Source organism: Panulirus ornatus, chromosome 54, assembly GCF_036320965.1.
Source record: "Panulirus ornatus isolate Po-2019 chromosome 54, ASM3632096v1, whole genome shotgun sequence".
In the NCBI taxonomy this organism is placed as follows: Eukaryota; Metazoa; Arthropoda; class Malacostraca; order Decapoda; family Palinuridae; genus Panulirus; species Panulirus ornatus.
In genome coordinates, this window is record NC_092277.1 from 2,018,334 (window position 1) to 2,043,133 (window position 24,800).

General features: G+C 39.3%; 2 protein-coding genes across 2 annotated transcripts in view; both read right to left on the reverse strand.

The window, feature by feature from the left end:
* The window catches only part of LOC139765351 (UDP-glycosyltransferase UGT5-like), a 239,578-nt gene that overhangs the window by 139,205 nt on the left and 75,573 nt on the right, over positions 1-24,800 (reverse strand). The gene's annotated exons all lie outside the window — the stretch shown is intronic.
* On the reverse strand, positions 16,577-18,324 carry LOC139765307 (uncharacterized). Its single transcript, XM_071692694.1, is given in 3 exon segments — positions 16,577-17,893; positions 17,895-18,026; positions 18,217-18,324. Coding segments are annotated over 3 exon segments (1,557 nt in total).

The following is a 24,800-nucleotide window of genomic DNA, read 5'->3' on the forward strand; positions in this document are numbered from 1 at the left end:
CAGACACACACACACACAAACACACACACACACACACACACACACACACACACACACACACACACACACACACACACACACACACACACACACACACATATATATATATATATATATATATATATATATATATATATATATATATATATATATATATATATATATATATATATATATATATATATATATATATATATATATATATCTTTCAAACTATTCGCCATTTTCCGCATTAGCAAGGTAACATTAAGAACAGAGGACTGGGCCTATGGGGGAATATCCTCACCTGGCCCCCTTCTCTGTTCCTTGGTAAACATGTTTACGAAATGGCGTCCTAGCTTCGTCTCTTCGATGTATATCAACTGACTGTTATATTTATCTCTTGTGTCTCTCTGATGATGTAATTATTACAGGAAAGTGCACTTGGGAACTTTTCGTGTTTCATTTTCTCCGTGGACTCATAGGAATATCTTGATCACGCGCAAAATTGTGATCCTTTCCAATGTATATATATATATATATATATATATATATATATATATATATATATATATATATATATATATATATATATAAATATATATATATATATATATATATATATATATATATATATATATATATATATATATATATATATATATATATATATATATATATATATATATATATATTTAATTTTCCAAAAGAATGAACAGAGAAGGGGGCCAGGTGAGGATATTCCCTCAAAGGCCCAGTCCTCTGTTCTTAACGCTACCTCGCTAATGCGAGAAATGGCAAATAGTATAAAAGAAAGAAAAAGATATATATTTATGAATTTTATTTTGCTTTGTCACTGTCTCCCACGTTAGCGACGTAGCGCAAGGAAACAGACGAAAGAATGGTCCAACCCACCCACATACACATGTATATACATACACGTCCACACATGCAAATATATATACCTATACATCTCAACCTTATACATATATATACACACACAGACAATACAGATAAAAACATGTACATAATTCATACTGTCTGCCTTTATTCATTCCCATCGCCACCCGACACACATGAAATAACAACCCCCTACCCCCAAATGTGCGCGAGGTAGCGCTAGGAAACAAAGGCAACATTCGTTCACACTCAGTCTCTAGCTGTCATGTAATAATGCACCGAAACCACAACTCCCTTTCCACATCCAGGCCCCACAGAACTTTCCATGTTTTACCCCAGACGCTTCACATGCCTTGGTTCAATCCATTGACAGCACGTCGACCCCGGTATACCACATCGTTCCAATTCACTCTATTCCTTACACACCTTTCACCCTCCTGCATGTTCAGGCCCCGATAACTCAAAATCTTTTTCACTCCATCTTTCCACCTCCAATTTGGTCTCCCACTTCTCCTCATTCCCTCCACCTCTGACACATATATCCTCTTGGTCAATCTTTCCTCACTCATTCTGTCCATGTGACCAAACCATTTTAAAACATCCTCTTCTGCTCTCTCAACCACACTCCTTTTATTACCACACATCTCTCTTACCCTTTCATTACTTACTCGATCAAACCATCTCACACCACATATTGTCCTCAAACATCTCATTTCCAGCACATCCACCTTCCTCTGCACAACTCTATCCATATCCCACGCCTCGCAACCATATAACATTGTTGGAACCACTATTCCTTCAAACATACCCATTTTTGCTTTCCGAGATAATGCTCTCGACTTCCACACATTCTTCAAGGCTCCCAGGATTTTCGCCCCCTCCCCCACCCTATGATTCACTTCCGCTTCCATGGTTCCATCCGCTGCCAAATCCACTCCCAGATATCTAAAACACTTCACTTCCTCCAGTTTTTCTGCATTCAAACTTACCTCCCAATTGACTTGTCCCTCAAGCCTACTGTACCTAATAACGTTGCTATTATTCACATTTACTCTCAGCTTTCTTCTTTCACACATTTTACCAAACTCAGTCACCAGCCGCTGCAGTTTCTCACATGAATCAGCCACCAGCGATATATCATCAGCGAACAACAACTGACTCACTTCCCAAGCTCTCTCATCCATAACAGACTGCATTATACTTGCCCCCCTTTCCAAAACTCTTGCATTCACCTCCCTAACAACCCCATCCATAAACAAATGAAACAACCATGGAGGCATCACACACCCCTGCCGCAAACCTGCATTCACTGAGAACCAATCACTTTTCTATTTTCCTACACGTACACATGCCTTACATCCTCGATAAAAACTTTTCACTGCTTCTAACAACTTGCCTCCCACACCATGTATTCTTAATACCTTCCACAGAGCATCTCTATCAACTCTAGCATCTCTATCATATTCCTTCTCCAGATCCATAAATGCTACATACAAATCCATTTGCTTTTCTAAGTATTTCTCACATACATTCTTTAAAGCGAACACCTGATCCACACATCCTCTACCACTTCTGAAAGCACACTGCTCTTCTCCAATCTGATGCTCTGCATATGCCTTCACCCTCTCAATCAATACCCTCTCATATAATTTCCCAGGAATACTCAACAAACTTATGCCTCTGTAATTTGAACACTCACTTTTATCCCCTTTGCCTTTGTACAATGGCACTATGGAAGCATTCCGCCAATCCTCAGGCACCTCACCATGAATCATACATACAATAAATAACCTTACCAACCAGTCAACAATACAGTCACTCTCTTTTTTAATAGATTCCACTGAAATACCATCGAAACCCTTCGCCTTGCCGGCTTTCATCTTCCGTAAAGCTTTTACTACCTCTTGTCTGTTACCAAATCATTCTCCCTAACCCTCTCATTTTGCACACCACCTTGACCAAAACACCCTATGTTTGCCACTCTATCATCAAACACATTCAACAAACCTTTAAAACACTCACTCCATCTCCTCACATCACTATTACTTGTTATCACCTCCCCATTAGCTCCCTTCACTGAAGTTCCCATTTGTTCACATGTCTTACGCACTTTATTTACCTACTTCCAAAACATCTTTTTATTCTCCCTAAAATTTAATGATACTCATTCACCGCAACTCTCATTTGCCCTCTTTTTCACGTCTTGCGCCTTTCTCTTGAACTCCTGCCTTTTTTTTTTTATACATCTCCCAGTCATTTGCATTATTTCCCTGCATATATATATATATATATATATATATATATATATATATATATATATATATATATATATATATATATATATATTTTTTTTTTTTTTTCATACTATTCGCCATTTCCCGCGATAGCGAGGTAGCGTTAAGAACAAAGGACTGGGCCTTTGAGGGAATATCCTCACCTGGCCCTCTTCTCTGTTCCTTCTTTTGGAAAATTAAAAAAAAAAAACGAGAGGGGAGGATTTCCAGCCCCCCGCTCCCTTCCCTTTTAGTCGCCTTCTACGACACGCAGGGAATACGTGGGAAGTATTCTTTCTCCCCTATCCCCAGGGAATATATATATATATATATATATATATATATATATATATATATATATATTTATATATATATATATATATATATATATATATATATATATATATATATATATATATACATATATATATATATATATATATATATATATATATATATATATATATATATATATATATATATATATATATATATATATATATATATATATATATATATATATATATATATATATATATATATATATATATATATATATATATATATATATATATATATATGCACCTGGGCATGAGAAGAAAGATCAAGAGAGGCAAGTGTTTTGGGAGCAGCTGAATGAGTGTGTTAGTGGTTTTGATGCACGAGACCGGGTTATAGTGATGGGTGATTTGAATGCAAAGGTGAGTAATGTGGCAGTTGAGGGAATAATTGGTTTACATGGGGTGTTCAGTGTTGTAAATGGAAATGGTGAAGAGCTTGTAGATTTATGTGCTGAAAAAGGACTGATGATTGGGAATACCTGGTTTAAAAAGCGAGATATACATAAGTATACTTATGTAAGTAGGAGAGATGGCCAGAGAGCGTTATTGGATTACGTGTTAATTGACAGGCGTGCGAAAGAGAGACTTTTGGATGTTAATGTGCTGAGAGGTGCAACTGGAGGGATGTCTGATCATTATCTTGTGGAGGCTAAGGTGAAGATTTGGATGGGTTTTCAGAAAAGAAGAGTGAATGTTGGGGTGAAGAGGGTGGCGAGAGTAAGTGAGCTTGAGAAGGAGACCTGTGTGAGGAAGTACCAGGAGAGACTGAGTAAAGAATGGAAAAAGGTGAGAACAATGGAAGCAAGGGGAGTGGGGGAGGAATGGGATGTATTTAGGGAATCAGTGATGGATTGCGCAAAAGATGCTTGTGGCATGAGAAGAGTGGGAGGTGGGTTGATTAGAAAGTGTAGTGAGTGGTGGGATGAAGAAGTAAGAGTATTAGTGAAAGAGAAGAGAGAGGCATTTGGACGATTTTTGCAGGGAAAAAATGCAATTGAGTGGGAGATGTATAAAAGAAAGAGACAGGAGGTCAAGAGAAAGGTGCAGGAGGTGAAAAAAAGGGCAAACGAGAGTTGGGGTGAGAGAGTATCATTAAATTTTAGGGAGAATAAAAAGATGTTCTGGAAGGAGGTAAATAAAGTGCGTAAGACAAGGGAGCAAATTGGAACTTCAGTGAAGGGCGCAAATGGGGAGGTGATAACAAGTAGTGGTGATGTGAGAAGGAGATGGAGTGAGTATTTTGAAGGTTTGTTGAATGTGTTTGATGATAGAGTGGCAGATATAGGGTGTTTTGGTCGAGGTGGTGTGCAAAGTGAGAGGGTTGCGGAAAATGATTTGGTAAACAGAGAAGAGGTAGTGAAAGCTTTGCGGAAGATGAAAGCCGGCAAGGCAGCAGGTTTGGATGGTATTGCAGTGGAATTTATTAAAAAAGGTGGTGACTGTATTGTTGACTGGTTGGTAAGGTTATTTAATGTATGTATGACTCGTGGTGAGGTGCCTGAGGATTGGCGGAATGCGTGCATAGTGCCATTGTACAAAGGCAAAGGGGATAAGAGTGAGTGCTCAAATTACAGAGGTATAAGTTTGTTGAGTATTCCTGGTAAATTATATGGGAGGGTATTGATTGAGAGGGTGAAGGCATGTACAGAGCATCAGATTGGGGATGAGCAGTGTGGTTTCAGAAGTGGTAGAGGATGTGTGGATCTGGTGTTTGCTTTGAAGAATGTATGTGAGAAATACTTAGAAAAGCAAATGGATTTGTATGTAGCATTTATGGATCTGGAGAAGGCATATGATAGAGTTGATAGAGATGCTCTGTGGAAGGTATTAAGAATATATGGTGTGTATATATATTTATATATATATATATATATATATATATATATATATATATATATATATATATATATATATATATATATATATATATATATATATATATATATATATGTATATATATATATATATATATATATATATATATATATATATATACATATATATATATATATATATATATATATATATATATATATATATATATATATATATATATATATATATATATATATATATATATATATATATATATATGTATATATATATATATATATATATATATATATATATATATATATATATATATATATATATATATATATATATATATATATATATATATATATATATATATATATATATATATATATATATATATATATATATATATATATATATATATATATATATATATATATATATATATATATATATATATATATATATATATATATACATATATATATATATATATATATATATATATATATATATATATATATATATATATATATATATATATATATATATATATATATATATATATATATATATATATATATATATATATATATATATGTATATATATATATATATATATATATATATATATATATATATATATATATATATATATATATATATATATATATATATATATATATATATATATGTATATATATATATATATATATATATATATATATATATATATATATATATATATATATATATATATATATATATATATATATATATATATATATATATATATATATATATGGATGTTAGGGTGAAGAGGGTGGTGAGAGTAAGTGAGCTTGGGAAGGAGACTTGTGTGAGGAAGTACCAGGAGAGACTGAGTACAGAATGGAAAAAGGTGAGAACAATGGAAGTAAGGGGAGTGTGGGAGGAATGGGATGTATTTAGGGAATCAGTGACGGCTTGCGCAAAAGATGCTTGTGGCATGAGAAGAGTGGGAGGTGGATTGATTAGAAAGGATAGTGAGTGGTGGGATGAAGAAGTAAGGTTATTAGTGAAAGAGAAGAGAGAGGCATTTGGACGATTTTTGCAAGGAAATAATGCAATTGAGTGGGAGATGTATAAAAGAAAGAGACAGGAGGTCAAGAGAAACGTGCAAGAGGTGAAAAAGAGGGCAAATGAGAGTTGGGGTGAGAGAGTATCATTAAATTCTAGGGAGAATAAAAAGATGTTCTGGAAGGAGGTAAATAAAGTGCGTAAGACAAGGGAGCAAATGGGAACTTCAGTGAAGGGCGCAAATGGGGAGATGATAACAAGTAGTGGTGATGTGAGAAGGAGATGGAGTGAGTATTTTGAAGTTTTGTTGAATGTATTTGATGATAGAGTGGCAGATATAGGGTGTTTTGGTCGAGGTGGTGTGCAAAGTGAGAGGGTTAGGGAAAATGATTTGGTAAACAGAGAAGAGGTAGTAAAAGCTTTGCGGAAGATGAAAGCCGGCAAGGCAGCAGGTTTGGATGGTATTGCAGTGGAATTTATTAAAAAAGGGGGTGACTGTATTGTTGACTGGTTGGTAAGGTTATTTAATGTATGTATGACTCATGGTGAGGTACCTGAGGATTGGCGGAATGCGTGCACGACTGGTCCAAAATGCGACCCTCTAGCCCAGCGGTAGTGCTTCCGCCAGCTACCCAGGGCACCCAGGGATCCCGGGATCGACCCTGGCTGTTGAAGGTTTGCATGATATAGTATATATATAAATATATATAAATATATTTATATATATATATATACATATATACATATATATATATATATATATATATATATATATATATATATATATATATATATATATATATATATATATATATATATATATATATATATATATATATATATATATATATATATATAATATATTTTTTTTTTTTTTTTTTTGCCGCTGTCTCCCGCGTTTGCGAGGTAGCGCAAGGAAACAGACGAAAGAAATGGTCCAACCCACCCCCATACACATGTATATACATACGTCCACACACGCAAATATACATACCTACACAGCTTTCCATGGTTTACCCCAGACGCTTCACATGCCCTCATTCAATCCACTGACAGCACGTCAACCCCGGTATACCACATCGCTCCAATTCACTCTATTCCTTGCCCTCCTTTCACCCTCCTGCATGTTCAGGCCCCGATCACACAAAATCTTTTTCACTCCATCTTTCCACCTCCAATTTGGTCTCCCTCTTCTCCTCGTTCCCTCCACCTCCGACACATATATCCTCTTGGTCAATCTTTCCTCACTCATTCTCTCCATGTGCCCAAACCATTTCAAAACACCCTCTTCTGCTCTCTCAACCACGCTCTTTTTATTTCCACACATCTCTCTTACCCTTACGTTACTTACTCGATCAAACCACCTCACACCACACATTGTCCTCAAACATCTCATTTCCAGCACATCCATCCTCCTGCGCACCACTCTATCCATAGCCCACGCCTCGCAACCATACAACATTGTTGGAACCACTATTCCTTCAAACATACCCATTTTTGCTTTCCGAGATAATGTTTTCGACTTCCACACATTCTTCAAGGCTCCCAGAATTTTCGCCCCCTCCCCCACCCTATGATCCACTTCCGCTTCCATGGTTCCATCCGCTGCCAGCTCCACTCCCAGATATCTAAAACACTTTACTTCCTCCACTTTTGCTCCATTCAAACTCACCTCCCAATTGACTTGACCCTCAACCCTACTGTACCTAATAACCTTGCTCTTATTCACATTTACTCTTAACTTTCTTCTTTCACACACTTTACTAAACTCAGTCACCAGCTTCTGCAGTTTCTCACCTGAATCAGCCACCAGCTCTGTATCATCAGCGAACAACAATTGACTCACTTCCCAAGCTCTCTCATCCCCAACAGACTGCATACTTGCCCCTCTTTCCAAAACTCTTGCATTCACCCCCCTAACAACCCCATCCATAAACAAATTAAACAACCATGGGGACATCACACACCCCTGCAGCAAACATACATTCACTGAAAACCAATAACTTTCCTCTCTTCCTACACGAACACATGCCTTACATCCTCGATAAAAACGTTTCACTGCTTCTGCCAACTTGCCTCCCACACCATATATCTATAGTACCTTCCACAGAGCATCTCTATCAACTCTATCATATGCCTTCTCCAGATCCATGAATGCTACATACAAATCCATTTGCTTTTCTAAGTATGTCTCACATACATTCTTCAAAGCAAACACCTGATCCACACATCCTCTACCACTTCTGATACCACACTGCTCTTCCCCAATCTGATGCTCTATACATTCCTTCACCCTCAAATACAGTAATCAAACTAAAGAGATATAAGTTTGTTGAGTATTCCTGGTAAATTATATGGGAGGATATTGATTGAGAGGGTGAAGGCATGTACAGAGCATCAGATTGGGGAAGAGCGGTGTGGTTTCAGAAGTGATAGAGGATGTGTGGATCAGGTGTTTGTTTTGAAAAATGTATGTGAGAAACACTTAGAAAAGCAAATGGATTTGTATGTAGCATTTATGGATCTGGAGAAGGCATATGATAGAGTTGATAGTGATGCTCTGTGGAAGGTATTTAGAATGTATGGTGTGCGAGGCAAGTTGTTAGAAGCAGTGAAAAGTTTTTATCGAGGATGTAAGGCATGTGCACGTGTAGGAAGATAGGAAAGTGATTGGTTCTCAGTGAATGGAGGTTTGTGGCAGGGGTGTGTGATGTCTTCATGGTTGTTTAATTTGTTTATGGATGGGGTTGTTAGGGAGGTGAATGCAAGAGTCTTGGAAAGACGGGCAAGTATGCAGTCAGTTGTGGATGAGAGAGCTTGGAAAGTGAGTCAGTTGTTGTTCGCTGATGATATAGCGCTTGTGGCTGATTCATGTGAGAAACTGCAGAAGCTGGTGACTGAGTTTGGTAAAGTGTGTGAAAGAAGAAAGCTGAGAGTAAATGTGAATGAGAGCAAGGTTATTAGGTACAGTAGGGTTGAGGGTCAAGTCAATTGGGAGGTAAGTTTGAATGGAGAAAAAGTGGAGGAAGTAAAGTGTTTTAAATATATGGGAGTGGATTTGGCAACGGATGGAACCATGGAAGCGAAAGTGAATCATAGGTTGGGTAGATGGCGAAAATTCTGGGAGCCTTGAAGAATGTTTGGAAGCCGAGAACATTATCTCGGAAAGAAAAAAATGGGTATGTTTGAAGGAATAGTGGTTCCAACAATGTTGTATGGTTGCGAGGCGTGGGCTATGGATAGAGTAGTCCGGAGGAGGATGGATGTGCTGGAAATGAGATGTTTGAGGACAATATGTGATGTAAGGGAGTTTGATCGAGTAAGTAATGTAAGGGTAAGAGAGATGTGTGGAAATAAAAAGAGCGTTGTTGGGAGAGCAGAAGAAGGTGTTTTGAAAAAGTTTGGTCACATGGAGAGAATGAGTGAGAAAAGATCGACCAAGAGGATATATGTGTCAGAGGTGGAGGGAACGAGGAGAAGTGGGAGACCAAATTGGAGGTGGAAAGATGGAGTGAAAAAGATTTTGAGTGAACGGTGCGTGAACATGGAGGAGGGTGAAAGGATTGCAAGGAATAGAATGAATTGGAACGATATGGTATACCGGGGTTGACGTCCTGTCAATGGATTGAATGAGGGCATGTGAAGCTTATGGGGTAAACCATGGAAAGTTGTGTGGGGCCTGGACGTGGAAAGGGATCTGTGGTTTCGGTGCATTATTAAATGACAGCTAGAGACTGAGTGTGAACGAATGTTGCCTTTGTTGTCTTTTCCTAGCGCTACCTCGCACACATGAGGGAGGAGGGGGTTGTTATTCCATGTGTGGCGGGGTGGCGATGGGAATGAATAAAGGCAGACACTATGAATTATGTACATATATATATGTATATGTCTGTGTGTGCATATATATGTGTACATTGAGATGTATGGGTATGTATATATGCGTGTGTGGACGTGTATGTATATACATGTGTATGTGGGTGGGTTGGGCCATTCTTTCGTTTGTTTCCTTGCTCTACCTCGCTAACGCGGGAGACAGCGAGAAAGCAAAATAAATGAGTAAAAGAAATATATATATATTATATTTATCTTTTTATTTTGCTTTGTCGCTGTCTTCCGCGTTAGCGAGGTAGCGCAAGGAAACAGACGAAAGAATGGCCGAACCCACCCACACACACACGTATATACATAAACGTCCACACACTCAAATATATATACCTATACATCTCAATATATATATATATATATATATATATATATATATATATATATATATATATATATATATATATATATATATATATATATATATATTTTTTTTTTTTTTTTTATACTTTGTCGCTGTCTCCCGCGTTTGCGAGGTAGCGCAAGGAAACAGACGAAAGAAATGGCCCAACCCCCCCCCCCATACACATGTACATACACACGTCCACACACGCAAATATACATACCTACACAGCTTTCCATGGTTTACCCCAGACGCTTCACATGCCCCGACTCAATCCACTGACAGCACGTCAACCCCTGTATACCACATCGCTCCAATTCACTCTATTCCTTGCCCTCCTTTCACCCTCCTGCATGTTCAGGCCCCGATCACACAAAATCTTTTTCACTCCATCTTTCCACCTCCAATTTGGTCTCCCTCTTCTCCTCGTTCCCTCCACCTCCGACACATATATCCTCTTGGTCAATCTTTCCTCACTCATTCTCTCCATGTGCCCAAACCATTTCAAAACACCCTCTTCTGCTCTCTCAACCACGCTCTTTTTATTTCCACACATCTCTCTTACCCTTACGTTACTTACTCGATCAAACCACCTCACACCACACATTTTCCTCAAACATCTCATTTCCAGCACGTCCATCCTCCTGCGCACAACTCTATCCATAGCCCACGCCTCGCAACCATACAACATTGTTGGAACCACTATTCCTTCAAACATACCCATTTTTGCTTTCCGAGATAATGTTTTCGACTTCCACACATTTTTCAAGGCTCCCAAAATTTTCGCCCCCTCCCCCACCCTATGATCCACTTCCGCTTCCATGGTTCCATCCGCTGACAGATCCACTCCCAGATATCTAAAACACTTCACTTCCTCCAGTTTTTCTCCATTCAAACTCACCTCCCAATTGACTTGACCCTCAACCCTACTGTACCTAATAACCTTGCTCTTATTCACATTTACTCTTAACTTTCTTCTTCCACACACTTTACCAAACTCAGTCACCAGCTTCTGCAGTTTCTCACATGAATCACACACACACAGACTTATACATATATACACATGTACATAATTCATACTGTCTGCCATTATTCATTCCCATCGCCACCTCGCCACACATTATATAATAACCCCCTCCCCACTCATGTGCGTGAGGTAGCGCTAGGAAAAGACAACAAAGGCCCCATTCGTTCACACTCAGTCTCTAGCTGTCATGTAATAATGCACCGAAAACACAGCTCCCTTTCCACATCCAGGCCCCACAGAACTTTACATGGTTTACCCCATAAGCTTCACATGCCCTGCTGGTTCAATCCATTGACAGCACGTCGACCCCGGTATACCACATCGTTCCAATTCACTCTATTCCTTGCACACCTTTCACCCTCCTGCATGTTGGGGTCACGATCACTCAAAATGTTTTTCACTCTATCTATCTACCTCCAATTTGGTCTCCCACTTCTCCTCGTTCCCTCCACCTCTGTCACATATATCTTCTTGGTCAATCTTTCCTCACTCATCCTCTACATGTGACCAAACCATTTCAAAACACCCTCTTCTGCTCTCTCAACCACACTCTCTTTATTACCACACATCTCTCTTACCCTTACAGTACATGCTCGATCAAACCACCTCACATCACATATTGTCCTCAAACATCTCATTTCCAACACATCTACCCTCCTGCGCACAACTCTGTCCATAGCCCACGCCTAGCAACCACACAACATTGTTGGAACCACTATTCCGTCAAACACACCCATTTTTTCTTTCCTAGATAAAGGTCTCGACTTCCACACATTCTTCAAGGCTTCCAGAATTTTCGCCCCCTCCCCCACCCTATGATTCACTTCCGCTTCCATAGTTCCATCCGCTGCCAAATCCACTCCCAGATATCTAAAACACTTCACTTCCTCCAGGTTTTCTCCATTCAAACTTACCTCCCAGTTCACTTGTCCCTCAAGCCTACTGTACCTAATAACCTTGCTCTTTTTACTCTCAGCTTTCTTCTTTCACACACTTTACCAAACTCGGTCACCAGCTTCTGCAGTTTCTCTCTCAAAGCAGCCACCAGCGTTGTATCATCAGCAAACAACAACTGACTCACTTCCCAAGGTCTGTCATCCATAAGAGACTGCATACTTGCGCCTCTTTCCAAAACTCTCTTGCATTCACTTCCCTAACAACCCCATCCATAACAACCCCTGCCGGAAACAAACATTCAATGAGAACCAGTCACTTTCCTCTCTTCCGACACGTACACATGCCTTACATCCTCGTTAAATCTTTTCACTGCTTCCAACAACTTTCCTCCCACATAACATATTCTTAATACCTTCCACAGACCATCTCTATCAACTCTATCATATATATTTGGTCACATGGAGAGAATGAGTGAGGAAAGATTGACTAAGATTATATATGTGTCAGAGGTGGAGGGAACGAGAAGTGGGAGACCAAATTGTAAGTGGAAGGATGGAGTGAAAAGATTTTGAGTGATCGGGGCGTAAACATGCAGGTGGGTGAAAGACGTTCAAGGAATAGAGTGAATTGGAACGATGTGGTATACCGGGGTCGATATGCTGTCAATGGATTGAACCATGGCATGTTAAGCGTCTGAGGTAAACCATGGAAAGTTCTGTGGGGCCTGGATGTGGAAAGGGAGCTGTGGTTTCGGTGCAATATTACATGACAGCTAGAGACTGGGAGTGAGCAAATGTGTTCTCTGTTGTCTTTTCCTAGCGCTACCTCGTGCACATGAGGAGGCAGGGGGTTGTACTTCATATGTGGCAGGGTGACGATGGGAATGAATAAAGGCAGAAAGTATGAATTATTCACATGTGTATGTATGTATATGTCTTTGCGTGTATATATATGTATACGCTGGGATGTATAGGTATGTATTTGTGTATGTGTGGACGTGTATGTATGTACATGTGTATGTGGTTGTGTTGGGCTATTCTTTCGTCTGTTTCCTTTCGCTACCTCGCTAACGCAGGAGACAGCGACAAAGCAAAATAAATAGATAAATTATATATATATATATAAATATTTATATAAATATATATATATATATATATATATATATTTATATTTATATATATATATAAATATATATATATATATATATATATACATATATATATATATATATATATATATATATATATATATATATATATATATATATATATATATATATATATATATATATATATATATATATATATATATATCATTTATTTATATCTATTTGGTTTGTCGCTGTCTCCGGCGTTAGCGAGGTAGCGCAAGGAAACACACAAAAGAATGGCCCAACCCACCCACATACACATGTATATACATACACGTCCACACACGCAAATATACATACCTATACCTCTCAACGTATACATATATATACACAAAGACATGTACATATATACACATGTACATAACTCATACTGCCTGCCTTTATTTATTCCTATCGCCACCCTGCCACACATGGAATAACGACCCCCGCCCCCCTCATGTGTGCGAGGTAGCGCTAGGAAAGGACAACAAAGGTCCCATTCGTTAACACTCAGTCTCTAGCTGTCATGTAATAATGTTTCGAAACCACAGCTCCCTTTCCACATCTAGGCCCCACACAACTTTCCATGGTTTACCCCAGGCGCTTCATATGCCCTGATTCAATCCATTGACAGCACGTCGATCCCGGTATACCACATCGTTCCAATTCACTCTATTCCTTGCACGCCTTTCACCCTCCTGCATGTTCAGGCCCCGATCACTCAAAATGTTTTTCAATCCATCTTTCCTCCTCTAATTTGGTCTGCCACTTCTCCTCGTTCCCTCCATCTCTGACACATATATCATCTTAGTCAATCTTTCCTCACTCATTCTCTCCATGTGACCAAGCTACTTCAAAACACCCTCTGCTCTCTCAACCACACTCTTTTTATTTCCATACATCTCTCTTACCCTTACATTACTTTCAAGATCAAACCACCTCACACCAGATATTGTCCTCAAACATCTCATTTTTAGCACATCCACCCTCCTGCGCACAAATGTATCCATAGCCCACGCCTCGCAACCATACAACATTGTTGGAACCACTATTTCTTCAAACATACCCATTTTTGCTTTTCGAGATAATGTTATCGACTTCCAAACATTCTTCAAGGCTCCAAGAATTTTCGCCCCCTCCCCCACCCTATGATCCACTTCCGCTTCCATGGTTCCATCCGCTGCCAGATCCACTGTCAGATATCTAAAACACTTTACTTCCTCCAGTTTTTCTCCATTTAAACTTACCTCCCAAATGACTTAACCCTCAACCCTACTGTACCTAATAACCTTGCTCTTATTCACATTTACTCTCAACTTTTTTCTTTCACACACTTTACCAAACTCAGTCACCAGCTTCTGCAGTTTCTCACATGAATCAGCCACCAGCGTGTATCATCAGCGAATAACAACTGACTCACTTCCCAAGCTCTGTCATCCACAACAGACTGCATGCTTGCCCCTCTCTCCAAAACTGTTGCATTCACCTCCCTAACAACCCCATCCATAAACAAATTAAACAACCATGGAGACATCACACACCCCTGCCGCAAACCTACATTCACTGAGAACCAATCACTTTCCTCTCTTCCTACACGTACACATGCCTTACATCCTCGATAAAAACTTTTCACTGCTTCTAACAACTTTCCTCCCACACCATATATTCTTAATACCTTCCACAGAGCATCTCTATCAACTCTATCATATGCCTTCTCCAGATCCATAAATGCTACATACAAATCTATTTGCGTGCATAGTGCCATTGTACAAAGGCAAAGGGGACAAGAGTGAGTGCTCAAATTACAGAGGTATAAGTTTGTTGAGTATTCCTGGTAAATTATATGGGAGGGTATTGATTGAGAGGGTGAAGGCATGTACAGAGCATCAGATTGGGGAAGAGCAGTGTGGTTTCAGAAGTGGTAGAGGATATGTGGATCAGGTGTTTGCTTTGAAGAATGTATGTGAGAAATACTTAGAAAAGCAAATGGATATATATATATATATATATATATATATATATATATATATATATATATATATATATATATATATATATATATATATATATATATATATATTTATATATATATATATATATATATATATATATATATATATATATATATATATATATATATATATATATATATATCTTTCTTTTCTTTTAAACTATTCGCCATTTCCCGCGTTAGCGAGGTAGCGTTAAGAACAGAGGACTGGGCCTTTGTGGGATATCCTCACCTGGCCCCCCTCTGTTCCTCCTTTTGGAAAAAAAAAAAAAAAAAAAAAAAAAAAAAAAAAAAAAAAACAGAGGGGAGGATTTCCAGCCCCCCGCCCCCTCCCCTTTTAGTCGCCTTCTACGACACGCAGGGAATACGTGGGAAGTATTCTTAATCCCCTATCCCCAGGGATAAATATATATATATATATATATATATATATATATATATATATATATATATATATATATATATATATATATATATATATATATATATATTTTTTTTTTTCCATACTATTTGCCATTTCCCGCGTTAGCGAGGTAGCGTTAAGAACAGAGAACTGGGCCTTAGAGGGAATATCCTCACCTGACCCCCTTCTCTGTTCCTTCTTTTGGAAAATTAAAAAAAAAAACAAGAAAGGGGAGGATTTCCAGCCACCCGCTCCCTCCCCTTTTAGTCGCCTTCTACGACACGCAGGGAATACATGGGAAGTATTCTTTCTCCCCTATCCCCAGGGATAATATACATATATATATATATATATATATATATATATATATATATATATATATATATATATATATATATATATATATATATATATATATATATATATATATAATGTTCACAGTGTAGCACAGTAAAAAAGAAAAAGTGTATTAGCGTCACCATTTATGACGACTGGAGTTTAAGTATCAAAGCTATTACCATCTGTCTGGGCAACCACTAGCCCAGTGACCACGGCGACCACAACTGAAACAACGCCCATAACCCAGATAGAAAGCATCGTCCTCCCCAGACACTGAAAAAGAATCTGAATTCATGCTTGTATCAGTGGTTTCAGTGTTGCTGCTCAGTGTAATTATTTCTGAGTTCTCAGTTTCACTTGTATGGAAGGCAGAGGCCAGATTATTAGTGCCTAGGTACTGATGATCAACTCTCTGGTGTTGAGGGTTTCCAGCATGGGGAGGAGCTTGATATTCATATCCACAAGTCCTATTTCGTCCAGTCTGTGATCGCTCATGTCTTTGCCTCAAGCCTCTTCTGCCCTGATACCCTCGTCTTCCTCTTCTTCCTCTGTGTGCAGCTTCTGCTGCTGCTTGAGCCTGTGCTAAAGCAGCAGCTTCCATTTCAGCTTTTCTCTCTGTAACAATTTCTGCTCTTCTCTTCTTCATTTCATCTGATAAAGTGGGTATAAGTTTTTCAATAAAGTTATCTATGACGAGAGATCTCGTCTCAGATGATATGGGTTTGCGACAGCTTGGACAGTCCTTCTTGTTCTTCTTCCACCGGTCAATGCAGTATCTACAGAATGTATGGCTGCAGCTCAACATCACAGCAGTGATAAAGAGTTCATTGCAGATGGGACACTGGAACTCATTTTCCAGGACATCAGAGACAGATTCCACTACTTCCTTCCTTGCATGTTCTGTAGCTACTGCTGTTGATGCAAGTTCCTGCTCTAGGGACATTTTCTGGGCTTCCACTACTTGAAGAGCTTCTTGTAAGTTACTCAATTCTGAATGGTCTTGAGCTTGAGCATGCAGCAGTTGTTCTAATTTACTCTTGTCTTGAAGCACTTGCTCCAACTGTTTTGCAGATTCCTCACGTGCTAAGGCAGCAGATCTCTCCACTTCCTCTGCTACTTTCGCTTTCATTCCACTTTCTAATGATAACAACTTACTCTGCAAAGCATCCTCCTTCTCCTTTAGTTCTGAACCAAGTAGGGCATTTGTCAATTCTTTTTCAGCAAGTGCACTTTTGACACTCTCAAGTTCCTCCATTAGCTTGAGCCTCTCTTGAGATATCTCATCTTTTAACTTCTGCCTCTCTTTCTCTGCCTGCTGCTGTTCTGCTTCTTTGGCACGAATTGCTGACTCTTTGGCCTCCACCTCTTTTTGTAATGCTTCTCTGTGAATTTCTGTAGCCTTAAGCTGCTCCTGTAAGCAGTGCTGTTCTTCTCGTAACTTAAGCTCAAGCTTGGTCTTTTCGTCTTCTAAACGGTGAAGCACGCTCTCCTTTTTCCTGGAGGATATGATTTCGTTGCTCCTCTTCTTTTCTTAAACGTTCCTCCAGGATTCTTTTTTCTTCTTCAAGCCTCCCTTGAAGTTCCGATACCTGCTTTTCTAATCTCTGAGCAAGTGTTTCCTTCCCCTTTGTGATTCCTCACCAGCTCATATCTCGAAAGCATGCTCTTTTCCGACTTAGAGGAGAAAGATGGAAAATAACTAATCTTAGTCTTAATGGTGTCTTTGTGAATGGTCAACCTATAAACAAAGAGAAGGAATATGACATTAGTGTTGGAGCCAAGGTGCAGTTTGGTCAGCCAGCAACATTTGTCTACCTCTTTGGTGTGAAGGAAGTTTCTGCAAGTGTTCCTCAGCAACATAGCACAATAACTGAATCTGAAGGTGGCAGTAGTAGTTTGCAGAAGAACTTGAGCCAGGAGCATGCAATATTTGAACTACAGCTAAAAGAGATTACATCAGGAGAGGAATGATCTACGACAGTCCCTGCACAGACAGAAGGAGCAGTTGCAGGCGAAATATCAGCAGGAGAGCGAGCAGTTGGAGCAACGGTTTGCTGCTGGTTCTCTTGCTCAACAGGTCATATATATATATATATATATATATATATATATATATATATATATATATATATATATATATATATATATATATATATATATATATATATATATATATATATATATATATATATATATATATATATATATATATATATATATATACACATATATATAGCACATCCATCCTCCTGCGCACAACTCTATCCATAGCCCACGCCTCGCAACCATACAACATCGTTGGAACCACTATTCCTTCAAACATACCCATTTTTGCTTTCCGAGATAATGTTCTCGACTTCCACACATTCTTCAAGGCTCCCAGAATTTTCGCCCCCTCCCCCACCCTATGATCCACTTCCGCTTCCATGGTTCCATCCGCTGCCAGATCCACTCCCAGATATCTAAAACACTTCACTTCCTCCAGTTTTTCTCCATTCAAACTCACCTCCCAATTGAATTGACCCTCAACCCTACTGTACCTAATAACCTTGCTCTTATTCACATTTACTCTTAACTTTCTTCTTTCACACACTTTACCAAACTCAGTCACCAGCTTCTGCAGTTTCTCACATGAATCAGCCACCAGCGCTGTATCATCAGCGAACAACAACTGACTCACTTCCCAAGCTCTCTCATCCCCAACAGACTTCATACTTGCCCCTCTTTCCAAAACTCTTGCATTTACCTCCCTAACAACCCCATCCATAAACAAATTAAACAACCATGGAGACATCACACACCCCTGCCGCAAACCTACATTCACTGAGAACCAATCACTTTCCTCTCTTCCTACACGTACACATGCCTTATATCCTCGATAAAAACTTTTCACTGCTTCTAACAACTTGCCTCCCACACCATATATTCTTAATACCTTCCACAGAGCATCTCTATCAACTCTATCATATGCCTTCTCCAGATCCATAAATGCCACATACAAATCCATTTGCTTTTCTAAGTATTTCTCACATACATTCTTCAAAGCAAACACCTGATCCACACATCCTCTCCCACTTCTGAAACCACACTGCTCTTCCCCAATCTGATGCTCTGTACATGCCTTCACCCTCTCAATCAATACCCTCCCATATAATTTACCAGGAACACTCAACAAACTTATACCTCTGTAATTTGAGCACTCACTCTTATCCCCTTTGCCTTTGTACAATGGCACTATGCACGCATTCCGCCAATCCTCAGGCACCTCACCATGAGTCATACATACATTAAATAACCTTACCAACCAGTCAACAATACAGTCACCACCTTTTTTAATAAATTCCACTGCAATACCATCCAAACCTGCTGCCTTGCCGGCTTTCATCTTCCGCAAAGCTTTTACTACCTCTTCTCTGTTTACCAACTCATTTTCCCTAACCCTCGCACTTTGCACACCACCTCGACCAAAACACCCTATATCTGCCACTCTATCATCAAACACATTCAACAAACCTTCAAAATACTCACTCCATTTCCTTCTCACATCACCACTGCTTGTTATCACCTCCCCATTTGCGCCCTTCACTGAAGTTCCCATTTGCTCCCTTGTCTTATGCACTTTATTTACCTCCTTCCAGAACATCTTTTTATTCTCCCTAAAATTTAATGATACTCTCTCACCCCAACTCTCATTTGCCCTCTTTTTCACCTCTTGCACCTTTCTCTTGACCTCCTGTCTCTTTCTTTTATACGTCTCCCATTCAATTTCATTTTTTCCCTGCAAAAATCGTCCAAAATGCCTCTCTCTTCTCTTTCACTAATACTCTTACTTCTTCATCCCACCACTCACTACCCTTTCTAATCAACCCACCTCCCACTCTTCTCATGCCACAAGCATCTTTTGCGCAATCCATCACTGATTCCCTAAATACATCCCATTCCTCCCCCACTCCCCTTACTTCCATTGTTCTCACCTTTTTCCATTCTGTACTCAGTCTCTCCTGGTACTTCCTCACACAAGTCTCCTTCCCAAGCTCACTTACTCTCACCACCCTCTTCACCCCAACATTCACTCTTCTTTTCTGAAAACCCATACAAATCTTCACCTTAGCCTCCACAAGATAATGATCAGACATCCCTCCAGTTGCACCTCTCAGCACATTAACATCCAAAAATCTCTCTTTCGCGCGCCTGTCAATTAACACGTAATCCAATAATGCTCTCTGGCCATCTCTCCTACTTACATAAGTATACTTATGTATATCTCGCTTTTTAAACCAGGTATTCCCAATCATCAGTCCTTTTTCAGCACATAAATCTACAAGCTCTTCACCATTTCCATTTACAACACTGAACACCCCATGTATACCAATTATTCCCTCAACTGCCACATTACTCACCTTTGCATTCAAATCACCCAACAATATAACTCGGTCTCGTGCATCAAAACCACTAACACACTCATTCAGCTGCTCCCAAAACACTTGCCTCTCATGATCTTTCTTCTCATGCCCAGGTGCATATGCACCAATAATCACCCATCTCTCTCCATCAACTTTTAGTTTTACCCATATTAATCGAGAATTTACTTTCTTACATTCTATCACATACTTCCACAACTCCTGTTTCAGGAGTACTGCTACTCCTTCCCTTGCTCTTGTCTTCTCACTAACCCCTGACTTTACTCCCAAGACATTCCCAAGCCACTCTTCCCCTTTACCCTTGAGCTTCGTTTCACTCAGAGCCAAAACATCCAGGTTCCTTTCCTCAAACATACTACCTATCTCTCCTTTTTTCACATCTTGGTTACATCCACACACATTTAGGCACCCCAATCTGGGCCTTCGAGGAGGATGAGCACTCCCCGCGTGACTCCTTCTTCTGTTTCCCATTTTAGAAAGTTAAAAAAAATACAAGGAGGGGAGGATTTCTGGCCCCCCGCTCCCGTCCCCTCTAGTCGCTTTCTACGACACGCGAGGAACGCGTGGGAAGTATTCTTTCACCCCTATCCCCAGGGATAATATACATATATATATACACATACACACACATACACACACACGCACATATACACACACACACACACACATACATATATATACATGTGAAAAATGTAAGAAACAATTTAGAAAACTGAAACTTCTAGCTTGAAATGAAATGAAAAAATGAATGTCACATAATGGTTCAACCTCTGGCTATGGAAAGGAAATGTTTAATTTATTTACACAAACGTCAATAGTAGTTCTCATCAATTTAACCACTGTATCAATAAGCTTCAATGTTTAAGCTACATTTTTTCAATTTCACTATTTTCTTGTCAAAGCACCATGTATGAAAACTATCACTCCAGTAACACAACTATAAACATTTACTTCCCCTTTAAAAAAAGTTCTGGGGAAGTCTGTCTCGATACACTGCGGGACACTCTACCACCTGGCGAGGTTTGTGTTGCAATGGTTCTTGATTCACAAACGTAGTAGCATCACTGGTGGGCCAAGGTAGTTCCGTTGGCGAAGAGCTCATGAAACATGTCAGAAAGCATGCTACTGCAGGCAGGAGTGAAGGATGATGCAAACTGGTATCGCTCTGAATGATGTGATGGGGACGAGATGATCCTCTGACTCACGTCAGTTCACTTTCTGTAGATGATGTGTATGTCTTGGTAGGAATGTAGATGCAGCTGTAGACGGTGCACGTGCCACTGTAGAGGATGCACGTGCCACTGTAGAGGATGCACGTGCCACTGTAGAGGATGCACGTGCCACTTCGACGTAGATGACCCAGGAGAGTGGCTGGGTCAGGGGTCAGCCAACAAGTAAGTGGAGCCGGTGTTTCGTCAGTGATGGTTAACCTGTGTCTTGTTCACCAACCACCCACAACCCATTTATATATACATATATATATATATATATATATATATATATATATATATATATATATATATATATATATATATATATATATATATATATATATATATATATATATTTATTTACACAAACGTCAATAGTAGTTCTCATCAATTTAACCACTGTATCAATAAGCTTCAATGTCTAAGCTACATTTTTTCAATTTCACTATTTTCTTGTCAAAGCACCATGTATGAAAACTATCACTCCAGTAACACAACTATAAACATTTACTTCCCCTGGGAGGCAAGTTGTTAGAAGCAGTGAAAAGTTTTTATCGAGGATGTAAGGCATGTGTACGCGTAGGAAAAGAGGAAAGTGATTGGTTCTCAGTGAATGTAGGTTTGCGGCAGGGGTGTGTGATGTCTCCATGGTTGTTTAATTTGTTTATGGATGGGGTTGTTAGGGAGGTGAATGCAAGAGTTTTGGAAAGAGGGGCAAGTATGAAGTCTGTTGGGGATGAGAGAGCTTGGGAAGTGAGTCAGTTGTTGTTCGCTGATGATACAGCGCTGGTGGCTGATTCATGTGAGAAACTGCAGAAGCTGGTGACTGAGTTTGGTAAAGTGTGCGAAAGAAGAAAGTTAAGAGTAAATGTGAATAAGAGCAAGGTTATTAGGTACAGTAGGGTTGAGGGTCAAGTCAATTGGGAGGTGAGTTTGAATGGAGCAAAACTGGAGGAAGTGAAGTGTTTTAGATATCTGGGAGTGGATCTGGCAGCGGATGGAACCATGGAAGCGGAAGTGGATCATAGGGTGGGGGAGGGGGCGAAAATTCTGGGAGCCTTGAAGAATGTGTGGAAGTCGAGAACATTATCTCAGAAAGCAAAAATGGGTATGTTTGAAGTTATAGTGGTTCCAACAATGTTGTATGGTTGCGAGGCGTGGGCTATGGATAGAGTTGTGCGCAGGAGGATGGATGTGCTGGAAATGAGATGTTTGAGGACAATGTGTGGTGTGAGGTGGTTTGATCGAGTAAGTAACGTAAGGGTAAGAGAGATGTGTGGAAATAAAAAGAGCGTGGTTGAGAGAGCAGAAGAGGGTGTTTTGAAATGGTTTGGGCACATGGAGAGAATGAGTGAGGAAAGATTGACCAAGAGGATATATGTGTCGGAGGTGGAGGGAATGATGAGAAGAGGGAGACCAAATTGGAGGTGGAAAGATGGAGTGAAAAAGATTTTGTGTGATCGGGGCCTGAACATGCAGGAGGGTGAAAGGAGGGCAAGGAACAGAGTGAATTGGAGCGATGTGGTATACCGGGGTTGACGTGCTGTCAGTGGATTGAATCAAGGCATGTGAAGCGTCTGGGGTAAACCATGGAAAGCTGTGTAGGTATGTATATTTGCGTGTGTGGACGTATGTATATACATGTGTATGGGGGTGGGTTGGGCCATTTCTTTCGTCTGGTTCCTTGCTCTACCTCGCAAACGCGGGAGACAGCGACAAAGCAAAAAAAAAAAAAAAAAAAAATATATATATATATATATATATATATATATATATATATATATATATATATATATATATATATATATATTCTTTCTTTTCTTTTAAACTATTCACCATTTCCCGCATTAGCGAGGTAGCGTTAAGAACAGAGGAATGGGCCTTTTTTGGAATATCCTCACCTGGCCCCCTCTGTTCCGCGTTTTGGAAAATTGAAAAAAAAAAAAAAACGAGAGGGGAGGATTTCCAGACCCCCGCTCCCTCCCCTTTTAGTCACCTTCTACGACACACAGAGAATACGTGGGAAGTATTCTTAATCCCCTATCCTCAGGGATAATATGTATATTATCAAATGGGAACTTCAGTGAAGGGCGCAAATGGGGAGGTGATAACAAGTAGTGGTGATGTGAGAAGGAGGTGGAGTGAGTATTTTGAAGGTTTGTTGAATGTGTTTGATGATAGAGTGGCAGATATAGGGTGTTTTGGTCGAGGTGGTGTGCAAAGTGAGAGGGTTAGGGAAAATGATTTGGTAAACAGAGAAGAGGTAGTGAAAGCTTTGCGGAAGATGAAAGCCGGCAAGGCAGCAGGTTTGGATGGTATTGCAGTGGAATTTATTAAAAAAGGTGGTGACTGTATTGTTGACTGGTTGGTAAGGTTATTTAATGTATGTATGACTCATGGTGAGGTGCCTGAGGATTGGCGGAATGCGTGCATAGTGCCATTGTACAAAGGCAAAGGGGATAAGAGTGAGTGCTCAAATTACAGAGGTATAAGTTTGTTGAGTATTCCTGGTAAATTATATGGGAGGGTATTGATTGAGAGGGTGAAGGCATGTACAGAGCATCAGATTGGGGAAGAGCAGTGTGGTTTCAGAAGTGGTAGAGGATGTGAGGATCAGGTGTTTGCTTTGAAGAATGTATGTGAGAAATACTTAGAAAAGCAAATGGATTTGTATGTAGCATTTATGGATCTGGAGAAGGCATATGATAGAGTTGATAGAGATGCTCTGTGGAAGGTATTAAGAATATATGGTGTGGGAGGCAAGTTG